Raw genomic sequence first — 15,892 nt, 5'->3', positions numbered from 1 at the left:
CGTTTTTTCATTTTTTTCAACTTGCTTTTAAAGCACTTCTCTGGTCAAAAAAACAGGGGAAACCTCACACACACTCAACAGGGGCCCCAGAAGCATCCAAAAATGGCATAAAATAACAGATTTTGAATTTGGTGATTTTTGACAAAAAAGTAAGGGGTTAGTATGTCGTATTTTTTATTTTTTTCAACTTGCTTTTAAAGCACTTTTCTGTCAAAAATAAAAGTGGAAACCTCACACACACTCAACAGGGGACCCAGAAGCATCCAAAAATGGCATAAAATGCCAGATTTAGAATTTGGTCATTTTTGACAAAAAACGTAAAGGGTTAGTATGTCGTTTTTTCATTTTTTTCAACTTGCTTTTAAAGCACTTCTCTTGTCAAAAAAACAGGGGAAACCTCACACACACTCAACAGGGGCCCCAGAAGCATCCAAAAATGGCATAAAATAACAGATTTAGAATTTGGTGATTTTTGACAAAAAACATAAGGGGTTAGTATGTCGTTTTTTTTTTTTCATTTTTTTCAACTTGCTTTTAAAGCACTTTTCTGTCAAAAATAAAAGTGGAAACCTCACACACACTCAACAGGGGCCCCAGAAGCATCCAGAAATGGCATAGAATGCCAGATTTTGAATTTGGTGATTTTTGACAAAAAACGTAAGGGGTTAGTATGTCGTTTTTTTTCATTTTTTTCAACTTGCTTTTAAAGCACTTTTCTGGTCAAAAAAACAGGGGAAACCTCACACACACTCAACAGGGGCCCCAGAAGCATCCAAAAATGGCATAAAATAACAGATTTTGAATTTGGTGATTTTTGGCAAAAAACGTAAGGGGTTAGTATGTCGTTTTTTTCATTTTTTTCAACTTGCTTTTAAAGCACTTTTCTGTCAAAAATAAAAGTGGAAACCTCACACACACTCAACAGGGGACCCAGAAGCATCCAAAATTGGCATAAAATGCCAGATTTTGAATTTGGTGATTTTTGACAACAAACGTAAAGGGTTAGTATGTCGTTTTTTCATTTTTTTCAACTTGCTTTTAAAGCACTTCTCTGGTCAAAACAACAGGGGAAACCTCACACACACTCAACAGGGGCCCCAGAAGCATCCAAAAATGGCATAAAATAACAGATTTTGAATTTGGTGATTTTTGACAAAAAAGTAAGGGGTTAGTATGTCGTATTTTTCATTTTTTTCAACTTGCTTTTAAAGCACTTTTCTGTCAAAAATAAAACTGGAAACCTCACACACACTCAACAGGGGACCCAGAAGCATCCAAAAATGGCATAAAATGCCAGATTTAGAATTTGGTGATTTTTGACAAAAAACGTAAGGGGTTAGTATGTCGTTTTTTTTTTTTTTTCATTTTTTTCAACTTGCTTTTAAAGCACTTTTTTGTCAAAAATAAAAGTGGAAACCTCACACACACTCAACAGGGGACCCAGAAGCATCCAAAAATGGCATAAAATAACAGATTTTGAATTTAGTCATTTTTGACAAAAAAGTAAGGGGTTAGTATGTCGTTTTTTCTCACTTTTTCAACTTGCTTCTAATGCTCTTTTCTGTCAAAAATAAAAGTGGAAACCTCACACACACTCAACAGGGGCCCCAGAAGCATCCAGAAATGGCATAGAATGCCAGATTTTGAATTTGGTGATTTTTGACAAAAAACGTAAGGGGTTAGTATGTCGTTTTTTTTTTTTTTCATTTTTTTCAACTTGCTTTTAAAGCACTTTTCTGTCAAAAATAAAAGTGGAAACCTCACACACACTCAACAGGGGACCCAGAAGCATGCAAAAATGGCATAAAATGCCAGATTTCGAATTTGGTGATTTTTGACAAAAAACGTAAGGGGTTAGTATGTCGGTTTTTTCTCACTTTTTCAACTTGCTTCTAATGCTCTTTTCTGTCAAAAATAAAAGTGGAAACATCACACACACTCAACAGGGGACCCAGAAGCATCCAAAAATGGCATAAAATAACAGATTTTGAATTTGGTCATTTTTGACAAAAAAGTAAGGGGTTAGTATGTCGTTTTTTCTCACTTTTTCAACTTGCTTCTAATGCTCTTTTCTGTCAAAAATAAAAGTGGAAACCTCACACACACTCAAGAGGGGACCCAGAAGCATCCAAAAATGGAATAAAATGCCAGATTTTGAATTTGGTGATTTTTGACAAGAAACGTTTTTTTCATTTTTTTCAACTTGCTTTTAAAGCACTTTTCTGGTCAAAAAACAGTGGAAACCTCACACACACTCAACAGGGGACCCAGAAGCATCCAAAAATGGCATAAAATGCCAGATTTAGAATTTGGTCATTTTTGACAAAAAACGTGAGGGGTTAGTATGTTTTTGTTTTTTTTTCCATTTTATTCAACTTGCTTTTAAAGCACTTTTCTGTCAAAAATAAAAGTGGAAACCTCACACACACTCAACAGGGGACCCAGAAGCATCAAAAAATGGCATAAAATGCCAGATTTTGAATTTGGTGATTTTTGACAAAAAACGTAAGGGTTTGGTTGGTATGTCGTTTTTTTTTTCATTTTTTCAACTTGCTTTTAAAGCACTTTTGTATCAAAAATAAAAGTGGAAACCTCACACACACTCAACAGGGGACACTGGAGCATCCAAAAATGGCATAAAATGCCAGTGTTTGAATTTGGTGATTTTGTGAAAAAAAAAGGTATAAAAAAGGGAATGTGGAAATGATGCTTGGCAGGCCGGATGTGGCGGGTAAGTCGCAGTTTCTAAACAGTACTTCTGAAGGATTTGAACATTTCAAGCCTCTGACTTAAGACTTGACTCGACCTTTCACTTGAGACCTACAAAACCCTGACTGTCGGTAATAAGCGTGAGCAACAATTAAAAAAAGATCCAGAATCCAAAAAGCTCCAGCAACATTAATCTTTAATTCTGCAAAATTCCAACAAAACCTCTCAGATGATTTTTTTTAAGGCTGTAAATAAACAAAACACATCAAAGATGGAGTAAAGAAAGTTAATATGCAAAGAATAGAAATAGAAAAAGGGTGTGTTTATTAAAAATTAGCATATAAAGTCAAATAAAACACCTCCCTTCAGATTACATCTTCAAGAATGTCTCATAAATAAAAAGTAGTCTCGTTTCACATTGACATTTCGTGTTTAGGCTCCTGGTTGAAAACCTGGGAGGGCAAAGGTCAGGTTCATACGGCAACGTGGCAGAGCAGCTCGGATTTCTTTATTCGGGACATTTGACACAGAATTCAAAGTTAACTTCATATATTCTTAGCGTTATGGAAGGATGTCTGTGACAATAATAATAATTAACAATAACAAATAGCTTATTAGTAGTATTGTGCTGTAAATGTGTTCATTGTATGTCAATATATTTGAAAAGGACATGTATTTTTTTAGGAATATTTATTGTGTGTAAAATTACAAGTTGTAAAAGTAAAACATGCACATATGACTATTAATTATTATTATTTTCATTTTGTCACAGAAAACCTTTCAAACAGAAATTATTAAAAAAAAAAATGAACTACCCCCTTTCACACAGCAGAGATGATTGCTTCCAATCCTTAAAAAAAAAAAAAAAAAGACGCTTGTTTGAAAAAATTGATGACCTCCTGCTGCTCTGCCATGCGCCAGCGCCCTTTGTCACACAGCAAGGAGGGGGCGGTTGGGGGGGGGGGTGGCACTGGATATTGCCCAATTTCTGAGAGAAGATCTTGATCAACAGTGCAGTTTCAAGAAGACAGGAAGGAGGAAGAACAAGCTGACGTAAAGTATATCACCCCCCCCCAAACACACACACACACACACACACACACACACATTCCAGGCTTATGACATCTTCACAAAGACTTGGGAAGCCATCCAAACTAATCCAATAACAGCTGGAACCAAAGAGGATCCTTTTTGTTTGCTTTTTTTTTTTTTCCACTTTCAGTGCAACACCAGGATGCCGTTCCACTCCATCCAGTCCCAGCCAAAGTCAAATCCCACTAATAGATAAGGTCTTTTGGGGGTATGCCTCCTTTTGCAGTCCAGTTTTGCGTCTTAATCCAGTCCAGTGTGGTCCCTGCACTATAAAAACTCCACATAGTTTTCCGGTATGAGTCCTATTCGACCATCCAACGTTCCTTCCAGCCAGCCCGGCTCTCTGGAGGTGTGAACTAAAGAGTCAGAAGAAGAAAAGTATGGAAGTTACAAGAAATCAAGTGAAGAAGAAGAACGAGGCGTGACTCACCGTTGTCAAAGATGGTGCCCGCGATGAAGGACAGTTCGGAGTCGTGCTCCGCCTTGCACGCGTACAGCGCTCGAGCTCTCTTGCCTGAGCTACTGCACACAATGACAGCAAGAATGAATGTTAGCGAACGCTACTACTAAGCATTAGTGTTGGAAGGTAAGGTTCCACTGGTTCCAATTAGGATTCAATAGAAAACCTGTTTAAATGCAGTTTTGACCATTATTAGAGACCTATAGACATGAAATAGCACCCCTATAGTTCTCAGTACTCCCAGGTCAACTTCAGTATCCCAGGTCGACTTCCACATTATGATGTTGTTATAACCCAGGGGTCTCAAACATGCGGCCCGCGGGCCAAATGTGGCCCGCAGGACACTAGTTTGAGGCCCCCGGCTTGATATGAAAGTTTAATGTTAGTGCGGCCCGCGCAAGTTTGATATGGATGCTGTATGGTATCATGTACCCAGAAAAAATTATTACGTTTGATTAATGTTCATGTTAAAGGTTAAATAACTGTTAATAGTTATCCTCCCTATCCGTGTGGAAGTGGTAAGTTTTTGGCTTTTTTTTTTAAGTTTAAAGGAAATAACTCGGAGGCTACCGTTTAGGTCGCTAGCTTTTTAGTTTGCGAGTTAGCATGTGTCTCAAAGACCCTGCAGTTGCGCAATATGTTGTAAATAAGAGTATAAATGTGACTATAGTCGTGTTTTGTCATGTCTACAGGGCTCTAATAATGCTTTGTTCATTTTAATCTGAAAAAAATAATTTGTCTACCCACCAACTATATGTGGTTTCTTAAGTTTTTATTATTTGCCGTTTTATTATTATTTTTATTATATTTATTTATTACTGATTGATTGATTTTCATTATTCTTGATTTTTTTGTTTATTTTTCATCTTATTTTGTGCAGAAAAATAAAAATTAAGATATTTGAGAACAGTGGAATGTTTTATCAGAGCTTTTATTGTAGAAAATCGGAACCAAAGCACTGAAAAAGTTTGTATATTTTTCAGTTTTTAATAAATAAAAAAATAATAAATAAATAAAAAATAATACATAACATTTTTTTTTTTTTTGGAAAACCTGATGCGGCCCAGCCTTGCCCAGACCCTAGCTCCAGTGCCCCCCAGGTAAATTGAGTTTGAGACCCCAGTTATAACCCAATTGACTGTTCTACACCACGATCATCGTAAACCAACCTGATTGGGGAGGAGTCACTAGAGGCTGAGGATATAGGTTGAGGACTGGACGGCGCCGAGAACATGGGCCAGGAAGGAGAACGTGGTGAGTTTGGACTGGAGGATGATGCACTATGGATAAGTGGATATTATTACAAACAGTCCTACACTGTTAGAGTTACCATAAGGAAATACAGACTTCCTTACCAGGCTGGTATACTGCAACGACTTTTGGGGTTCAACCTGAAAACACAAAACAACAAAGTGGTAATCTCATACGGAATCATTTTCAAATCAAAATTTGTTATTGTTACAAATGTGGCTACTAGCTTCCTTATTCTTGAACAGATTTCCTTTCAGGTGAAGACAATTTTCAGAGCTGATTGGATCAAAGTGATGTCCTATCTGCTTTACTGACAAGACTATCAGTCAACTTGCAGAGTGGAACACGCCCACACGTACCGCCATCACACTTCCACTTCATTTGCCGCGTTGACCATATTAGCGGGCTGCCATTTGCCCCTAATGACAGCATGTATAGGATAAGGAATGGAAACAAGCCTCACAGGGAGAATGAATCATGTTTTTATCCACGCGACTGGCAACCACGTTTTCTTTACTGCAGCCATGCTGCTGTATTTTCATAGCTTTCCCCAATATTTATTCATTTTCTACCGCTTATCCTCACAAGGGTTGTGGGGGTATGCTGGAACCTATCCCAGCTGTCTTTGGGACGGGCGAGAGGCATGGTACACCCTGGATTGGTTGCCAGCCAATCACAGGGCACATATAGACAAACAACCATTCACACTCACATTCATACCTATGGACAATTTCTCCTAGCTGTGAGGTCTGTGCGCTAACCAGTAATAAAATTATTTTTCATATTGAAAAAATGTAATAAAAATAAGTAAACCAATAGAAATCAAAATACATCTAAATTGATATTTTAAGTATTTTTTTTAATTATTATATATATAAAGTCAGTGTTTTTTGTAGATTTATTTTTTGGCAATATTCATTAATTCATTCATTCATTTTCTACCGCTTATCCTCACGATGGTCGCGGGGGGTGCTGGAGCCTATCCCAGCTGTCTTCGGGCGAGAGGCGGGGTACACCCTGGACTGGTGGCCAGCCAATCATAGGACACATATAGACAAACAACCATTCACACTCACATTCATACCTATGGACAATTTGGAGTCGCTAATTAACCTAGCATGTTTTTTTTGGATTGTGGGAGGAAACCGGAGTACCCGGAGAAAACCCACGCATGCACGGGGAGAACATGCAAACTCCACACAGAGATGCCCAACGGAGATTCGAACTCCCGATCTCCTGACTGTGTGGCCAACATGCTAACCACTCATCCACCGTGCGGCCCCATTATTAAGCATATTAATTCATTTATTTTCTACTGCTTATCTCACGAGGGTCGTGGGGGTATGCTGGAACCTATCCCAGCTGTCTTTGGGACAGGCGAGAGGCGGGGTACACCCTGGATTGGTGGACAGCCAATCACAGGGCACATATAGACAAACAACCATTCACACTCACATTCATACCTATGGACAATTTGGAGTCGCTAATTAACCTAGCATGTTTTTGGAATGTGGGAGGAAACCGGAGTACCCGTAGAAAACTCCACACAGAGATGGCAGAATTGAACTCGGGTCTCTTAGCTGTGAGGCCTGCGCGCTAACCACTCGTCCACCGTGCAGCCTTTTCGCAATATATGTGCAGAAATTCTTTGGTTATGCAAAAATATTTGGATCTTCGAAGATGAAGATGTACTGCCAAATTCTCCGAAATGGGCAACAGCTCTGGTGGACACCCCTGCAGTCTGTGTGATATCTGTGGCATTGTGCTATGTGGAAAAAATTACATTTTGGAGAGGCCTTTTATTGGGGCCAGCCTAAGGCACACTATAACAATAACAATGCTGTCTAATACTGATATGCCTCACGTAGAAGGACTATCTCCGCACAGGAGAAGTGATGTGCTTCTCTTCAACTTTCAAACAAGGACAAGCAGCGTTTTTTTGTCTGTGTTGCCCATAATTTCAAGTGGGAACACAAATCCACATTCATGACATGTGTATCGTGGCCCCCCGGTCCCATAAAGGAACTCATTCAACAGATATTGCATTTAGGGGGCTGCCGGTCACTGAACGGAAGTCTATCTTTTCTTATCTCCCACTTCTGGAAAAATCTAATCTTTGGTCTTTGATGGTTGCGGTTTAAAGAACAATATCAAGACACACCTACGATGTTTTGATAACAGCTGGAGGCAAAAGAACACATTAGAACCTGCTGACTCTGAAGTTGGTTTCATTGAAAACATCTTGTTACTATGGAGATTCTTTTAGTTTTACTTTTAATTTTGGTTTGGTTTGGCTTTATCATTGTCTGAACTTTCTTTTTTTTTTTCTTCTTAAATGGCATAAAAAAAAAAACAAGCTGCCCCGGGTGAGAACAGAAAACCACAGCATTTTTTCAGCAGTTCAGAAGAGTTCATTTCATAAATCCGTCCAAGCATCTGATACACTGCATAAAAGCATAAAAGCATAAAAGCATAAAAGCTGTAGTTTCCCTCTATTTTCTCTTTTATGTCTTGATGTAGCTTATGTAAAACACCCCACTGGCAAGAAAAACACGGTTCTTCCTTCAAAGAGTTAACATTTTGCAGGGAAAATATTAAGAAACTAGTCATTTTATAAAGTAAATTAAAAAAAAGCAAATGCTTAAATGTCTCTGAGTTAATTAGCATTGCTTTAGTATTGTTAAAAAATAAATACAGTACAATAATAATAATAATAATAGCAAGAAAAACATGTTTCTTCCTTCAAAAAGTTTACATTTTGCAGGGAAAATATTAAGAAACTAGTCATTTTATAAAGTAAATTAAAAAAAGCAAATGCTTAAATGTCTCTGAGTTAATTAGCATTGCTTTAGTATTGTTAAAAAATAAATACAGTACAATAATAATAATAATAATAGCAAGAAAAACATGTTTCTTCCTTCAAAAAGTTAACATTTTGCAGGGAAAATATTAAGAAACTAGTTATTTTATAAAGTAAATTAAAAAAAGGAAATGCTTAAAAGTCTCTGAGTTAATTAGCATTGCTTTAGTATTGTTAAAAAATGAATACAGTACAATAATAATAATAATAATAGCAAGAAAAACACGTTTCTTCCTTCAAAAAGTTAACATTTTGCAGGGAAAATATTAAGAAACTAGTTATTTTATAAAGTAAATTAAAAAAAGCAAATGCTTAAAAGTCTCTGAGTTAATTAGCATTGCTTTAGTATTGTTAAAAAATGAATACAGTACAATAAAATAAAAATAAAAATAAAAATAAAAATAAAAATAAAAATAAAATAAAAATAAAAATAAAAATAAAAATAAAAATAAAAATAAAAATAAAAATAAAAATAAAAATAAAAATAAAAATAAAAATAAAAATAAAAATAAAAATAAAAATAAAAATAAAAAATCATAGCAATCCCCAATTACCATGCTAATTCGCCTAATATTAATAATCATTTGGGTTCCTGAACTAGCAACCCACAAAGTAGTGCTGAGCAAAAAAGCAAATGCTTAAATGTCTCTGAGTTAATTAGCACTGCTGTGCTGTAGTATTGTTAAAAAAAATAATACAGTACAAAAATAAAAATAAAAATAAAAATAAAAATAAAAATAAAAATAAAAATAAAAATAAAAATAAAAATAAAAATAAAAATAAAAATAAAAATAAAAATAAAAATAAAAATAAAAATAAAAATAAAAATAAAAATAAAAATAAAAATAAAAATAAAAATAAAAATAAAAATAAAAATAAAAATAAAAATAAAAATAAAAATAAATCATAGCAATCCCCAATTACCATGCTAATTCGCCTAATATTAATAATCAGTTGGGTTCCTGAACTAGCAACCCACAAAGTAGTGCTGAGCTCAAACCTTCAAACTTCAGTCATTATTTCTGCGGCACTCACAGTGAGCTGGGCCGGATCTGCCGAGCGCTGTGTTCTCCGTCGTTGCTGATCAGGCTGTGTCTGGGCGTCCGACCTTGGCTGCTGCTGCCGCTGCTGCTGCTGCCGCCGCTGCTGCTGCTGTTGCAGTTGCCGGTCGATAAGACAGCCGGCTGTTGTTCGCCCGCCGCAGTGATTACAAAACTGTCCCTCTTCTCACCTTCCCCGGCCAACACGGAGTTATTATCTGTGAGTCAGAAAAAGGTGTGTATCAGGTTTGCTATATTTTGGTTTTATTGTAGAGCAGCTACATTCTGGAGCTAAAATGTGAGTCTGTCTGTAAAAATCAGAAATAAACTAGTTTGAGCCTAATTCCGTTTACATTACTATCGATAGGAGAATCCGTTTTGAAACTGGAACAACTTGTCGACCAGAGTAAAGAAGGTTCCAAGTTTGATCTTGTAAGTCAAATTTTCACACGTTGTACTGACTCAGACCAAATGTTATCCAGTTCTGATCTAGATTGAGCAATATGATCTTTATATTCATGGAATTTTTAGGTGAGGCTGCACGGTGGGCGAGTGGTTAGCGCGCAGACCTCACAGCTAGGAGACCCAAATTCACTCCGGTTTCCTCCCACATTCCAAAAACATGCTCGGTTAATTGGCGACTCCAAATTGTCCATAGGTATGAATGTGAGTGTGAATGGTTGTTTGTCTATATGTGCCCTGTGATTGGCTGGCCACTAGTCCAGGGTGTACTCCGCCTCTCGCCCGAAGACAGCTGGGATAGGCTCCAGCAACCCCTGCGACCCTCGTGAGGATAAGCGGTAGAAAATGAATTAATGAATATTGCCAAAAAATAAATCTACAAAAAACACTGACATTACATATATAATAATTTTTAAAAACACTTAAAATATCAATTTAGAGGTATTTTGATTTCTATTAATTTACTTATTTTTATTACATTTTTTCAATATGAAAAATAATTTTATTACTGGCTGCACGGCGTACGAGTGGTTAGCACGCAGGCCTCACAGCTTGGAGAAATTGTCCATAGTTATGAATGTGAGTGTGAATGGTTGTTTGTCTATATGTGCCCTGTGATTGGCTGGCCACCAGTCCAGGGTGTACCCCGCCTCTCGCCCGAATGCAAAAAAGTAGGAAATGACTCATCCAGCTCACCTTTGAGGGAATGTGTTGGTGTCTGGAAGAGCGTGAGAGGTCGTTCGCTGCAGGACGGAGCTTTACTGTCGGTGCTCCTCCTCCTTGAAAGGTTGGCCTGCATGTTGGTTGAACCTCCAGAAGAAGTCGGCACGTCCTTGAATATCTGCATGACGTTTGAAGATGCTGTCAATCTCTGTGGTCTTTTAGTATTGTGCACATGTATTACGTGTGACTGCGTGTGACTGTGTACACGGTGTGCAATCCACTTGTGTGGTTTAGTTTGTGTCTTTCAGCAGAGAAGCAAGACGTGCGCGCAATGCTGTGTCTTATTTGTTGCTTTGTGTCGTTGCTATGGCAACACCTGTAAGCAGAACCTCGAAGCAGGAGAGAACAGCGCTACGACACTTGCATCGACTGAACAAAAGCCTTTACTAGAAATGTTGTTATAAAGGGCTTGTTTTCTTGCAAAACTACATAAAAAAACACGTCAAAGGATATAAGACGACCCTGATTGTAAGACGACCCCTATTTTAGAAAACATGTTTTTTAATCATGGTTTCAATATCAATGAAATAAGTGATAGATTTCACTAAAAATAATTTCATAATTCTTAACTATTTTCCAATGTGTGTGTGTGTGTGTGTGAGTGACAGGAAGAAAAGCTCAGATTCTCTTGGGGAGAAATGAATCTCACCACCAATCTTACCCTCTCATGATGCTCAATGAGGATCTCCACTACGATGTTCTGGAACTTGATGTCCATTATGGCCGCCACCGTCTCCTCCTGGGGGCGGAGGAGAGTTGGGCCAAAAACCACGCCCAGATTGGCGACCGTCATCAGGTTCTGCTGGTGGTGATTGGCCACACTGTTGAAAATATCATATTTTTATTAAGGCCTGTTATTGGGGTTTGTGGGATAATTAGCATGATATTATATCACTGAAGTATATGGGGCATATTTGGAACACAAATATGAACGCATGTGATAAACACATTCACCATGCTGCCAACATCACATAATGCCTGTTATAAATAGACTATTCTCTCTGAATGGCCTACAGCAGGGGTCTCAAACTCAGGAGCTCGGGTCCAAAAAAAAACCCCCAAAAAACGCATTTATTAAAAACAAAAAAATTAAAAAAAACTTCGCTTTGGTTCCAATTTTCTACAAGAAAAGCTCGGATAAAACATTCCACTGTTCTCAAATATCTTACTTTTTATTTTTCTTCGCAAAATAAGATGAAAAATAAATAAACAAATCAAGAATAAAGAAAATCAATCAGTAATAAATAAATATAATAATAATAATAAAACGGCAAATAATAAAAACATAAGAAACCACATATAGTTGGTGGGTAGACAAATTATTTTTTTCAGATTAAAATGAACAAAGCATTATTAGAGCCCTGTAGACATGACAAAACACGACTATAGTCACATTTATACTCTTTTTATTTACAACATATTGCGCAACTGCAGGGTCTTGAGACACATGCTAACTTGCAAACTAGAGAGCTAGCGACCTAAACGGTAGCCTTCAAGTTATTTCCTTTAAACTTAAATAGCCAAAAACTTACCACTTCCACACGGATAGGGAGGATAACTATTAACAGTTATTTAACCTTTAACATTAAACTTTCATATCAAGGCGGGGGCCTCAAACTAGTGTCCTGCGGGCCACATTTGGCCCGCGGGCCGCATGTTTGGGAACCCTGGCCTACAGTATTGAACACAGCAATGGCTTTGTGTTTGAATCCATTTTTTTTTTTTTCCACCTACTTGGATAGATGTTTGGTGAGCATCTCCAACATCTGCCTGTTCTTCTCAGGCAACCGGTGCACCAAAGCATGGATCTCTTTCACTCTGGCTTCTGGGTTGTCCAACTCTGGAAAACACATGGGCGGGAGAATAAATAATAAATACTCGGAATGGAAGTTGAGATCTTTTCTTGCTGTCCAAGTGAACACAGCATGAGGATGTGTCCACTACTCGAACACTTAGAAGTGTCTACCTATAAATACCATTGGCATAACAGCTGTGGCTGTAGGCGACCTCCTGATGTATATTTGATTACCTCTACAATCATATCATATCTCCCTCTCTGTGTGCTTTAAAATGTTGGTTAGGCTCCTCGTATATATTTACGATGTTGTTTTTTGACAATGAACTCATCACTGGTACTAATGCTAAATTACGTCCATATCGCTATTACAACATCGGTTCTCTTGCTGGTGAGCAATGTACTTATAGTATTAATATGGTTTTCTGGTTTCTCATGCACTGAAGTCATTATTAAAATCAATTTACATGAAAACTTACATATAATGAGCTGGAATGAACTACTGTGATACTTTGGTTCAACCCGATGGTCCTCAAGTCTGCATGGAGCTCCTGTTAAATAATGTGTACTCTCTTGTGTGCGTCTTTGACAATATTTGTTAACAAAGTCCATGAAAAGGCGGCCAAATCGAGAGACAGACTAGCTGCTGTTTTATAACGTCTTTCTAAATGACCCACTTATTTCTGACCTTTTTTTTCCACTACAGCAAGCAGCCCAACGCATATTAGGGAAGTCATAAAACACTGTGAGGTGGAATGATCCGCCTTTGGTTTTTGTTGGAAATGAGGTATGAAAGTCAACTGTCGATGATTTTAACATGAGGGAACATGAGAAATGCAGAATACTTTTTTACTTTTTTTAAGCGAAGGTCATATAAGTCGATTCCCATCGAGAGTGAGGCAACAAGCCGCTGTTCCTAAAGTCACGATTTGGCGGCAAGATCAACACGTCTTCTGTAGATCTTGTGTGTGAACATTAGCACAGAGTTTGTTTGGCTGTGGATCTGTCGTGATGGCAAAGGATAACGTCATAACTGCCCACAAACGTCATAAACCACAAACTTAATACAAATCTGCAGCTTTGAATGTAATAATCCCGCAAATGTAATAAATTTCCCACAAACGTAATAAAATTTGCCCACTGCAAACGTAATACTCAATTTATTTCTGAAATGATCACATTTTGTTTGTGGGCGTACATGTGCGTTTTAGTTACAGTATATTATTGTATGTGTGATTTTGTGTGTATATGTGTAAGAAATAATCAAAATAATAAAATATAATAATGATAATAATCACAATTATGTTATCTTTTTTATTTAAAATAAATTATAATTCAATAATTAAAGATTCCTATAATGTGTTCAAATGATACTCTTTGAATAGACATCTTCGTTGATGGTGAAAGTGTATTATGTATATCAGGGGTCTCAAACACACGGTCCGCGGGCCAAATGTGGCCCGTAGGACACTAGTTTGAGGCCCCCGCCTTGATATGAAAGTTTAATGTTAAGTGCGGCCCGCGCAAGTTTGATATGGATGCTGTATGGTATCATGTACCCAGAAAAAATTATTACGTTTGATTAATGTTCATGTTAAAGGTTAAATAACTGTTAATAGTTATCCTCCCTATCCGCGTGGAAGTGGTAAGTTTTTGGCTACTTAAGTTTAAAGGAAAGAACTTGAAGGCTACCGTTTAGGTCGCTAGCTCTCTAGTTTGCGAGTTAGCATGTTAGCATGTGTTTTGTCATGTCTACAGGGCTCTAATAATGCTTTGTTCATTTTAATCTGAAAAAAATAATTTGTCTACCCACCAACTATATGTGGTTTCTTGAGTTTTTATTATTTGCCATTTTATTATTATTATTATATTTATTTATTACTGATTGATTAATTTTCTTTATTCTTGATTTGTTTATTTATTTTTCATCTTATTTTGTGTAGAAAAAAAAAATTAAGATATTTTGTTCTGATAATGTTTTATCAGAGCTTTTCTTGTAGAAAATTGGAACCAAAGCGAAGTTTTAAAAAATTTTTTTGTTTTTAATAAATGCGTTTTTTTTTTTTTTGCAAAACCTGATGCGGCCCAGTCTCACCCAGACCCGAACTCCAGTGGCTCCTAAGTAAATTGAGTTTGAGACCCCTGATGTATATTGAATGTGTATTTATAGAACTGTTTTATGCATGTCAAAATGATAAGAAACTAGAAAAACGTGTTTTGCGTGAACAGTTTTAGTTTTCTGGAAGCGGATTAACTCGGTTGGCATCGGTTTTCGGTGAAAGTGGGACCTTCTGTAACAAATGTCCCAATACTTTTGCAACACAGCACACCTCTGGCAAGTATCCAGGTGGCTCCACCCATTTTTTCCCCACCAGCTCTCTCTTCTGCTCCATTGGACTGTTTCACCTTTTTAGCTGGCTGCCCATTGCTGACATTGAAACGCAGTTAAGCGTGGCCCGTGTGAAACTCGAGGAGGAGAAGAAAGAAGCCAGATGTGGGCCTGTGGGCTGAGTGGGGAGTGGATGTAAAACAGGAGGAGGAGCCAAGGCTGAGAGTTCACCCCAGGATACCTATCCGGATATGACTTGCTAGTGAAAATAAAATATATACGGCTATACGTTGGGAGTGGAAAAAAAAGCGCCCTTGAACACCACAGCATGAATGTAAACAAAATCAGACACAATACCAGAAGTTTCACTTTAGCCGAGTTAAAAATGTATTTAAAAAATCTGCTGGCAGCCACATTTACAAATGGAATGATTGCTACAAAACCCCTAAAAAGTAAGATTGTTTGGCGTTGTTTCACTATGAACACCCGCCAGCACTTTTTTTTTTTTCTCCCCCATTGCCGGAGACGCTCTGTCATTTCCTGGACTCCCTTTCTCTTGGTAGCTTAGAGCAACTTTAGCCACAGAAAAAACGGGAAAACAAGTCACTGACTTTTTCATTCATTCATTCATTCATTCATTCATTTTCGACCACTTTTTCCTCACGAGGGTCACAGGGGGTGCTGGAGCCTATCCCAGCTGTCTTTTGGCGGGGTACACCCAGGACTGGTTGCCATTCAATGACAGGGCACATATAGACAAACAACCATTCACACTCACATTCATACCTATGGACAATTTGGAGTCGCCAATTAACCTAGCATGTTTTTGGAATTTTTGGGAGGAAACTGGAGTACCCGGAGAAAACCCACGCTTGCACGGGGAGAACATGCAAACTCCACACAGAGAGGGTGGAATTGAACCCTGGTCTCCTAGCTGTGAGGTCTGCGCGCTAACCACTAGACCGCCCCCACCTGAGCTTTTTGAAGAATAAAAACACATTTTACGATACTTAACATAGACATTATATCATGACTGATCTTCTATAGCTATATGAACGTGGAAGCGACCAACACAGAGATTAGACTCTTGTCTTTCATCAGGAAAAAAAAGACCTCTATAGATCTATAGACTCCTTTCTACCTGTTTCCGTTCTTTAGTAATCAGCAGTAG

General features: G+C 37.6%; 1 protein-coding gene across 2 annotated transcripts in view; it reads right to left on the bottom strand.

Annotated features, from left to right (window-relative positions):
* Positions 1–2,887: 2,887 nt before the first annotated feature.
* The window catches only part of LOC131138138 (rho GTPase-activating protein 26-like), a 57,564-nt gene continuing 44,559 nt past the window's right edge, over positions 2,888–15,892 (bottom strand). For both annotated transcript variants that reach the window (XM_058086801.1, XM_058086802.1), the window contains exons 18-25: positions 12,332–12,437; positions 11,259–11,418; positions 10,571–10,715; positions 9,408–9,630; positions 5,617–5,652; positions 5,431–5,541; positions 4,232–4,323; positions 2,888–4,157 (exon numbers count right to left, since the gene is read on the bottom strand). In XM_058086801.1, coding sequence (XP_057942784.1) covers positions 4,069–4,157; positions 4,232–4,323; positions 5,431–5,541; positions 5,617–5,652; positions 9,408–9,630; positions 10,571–10,715; positions 11,259–11,418; positions 12,332–12,437 — 962 coding nt within the window. In that variant the 3' untranslated portion in view covers positions 2,888–4,068. The remainder of the gene's footprint in view (positions 4,158–4,231; positions 4,324–5,430; positions 5,542–5,616; positions 5,653–9,407; positions 9,631–10,570; positions 10,716–11,258; positions 11,419–12,331; positions 12,438–15,892) is intronic.

The sequence above is a fragment of the Doryrhamphus excisus genome, chromosome 11, assembly GCF_030265055.1.
Source record: "Doryrhamphus excisus isolate RoL2022-K1 chromosome 11, RoL_Dexc_1.0, whole genome shotgun sequence".
NCBI lineage: Eukaryota > Metazoa > Chordata > Actinopteri > Syngnathiformes > Syngnathidae > Doryrhamphus > Doryrhamphus excisus.
The sequence above is the reverse complement of the archived record's forward strand: the minus strand, read 5'-3'. Positions and strand labels throughout refer to the sequence as shown.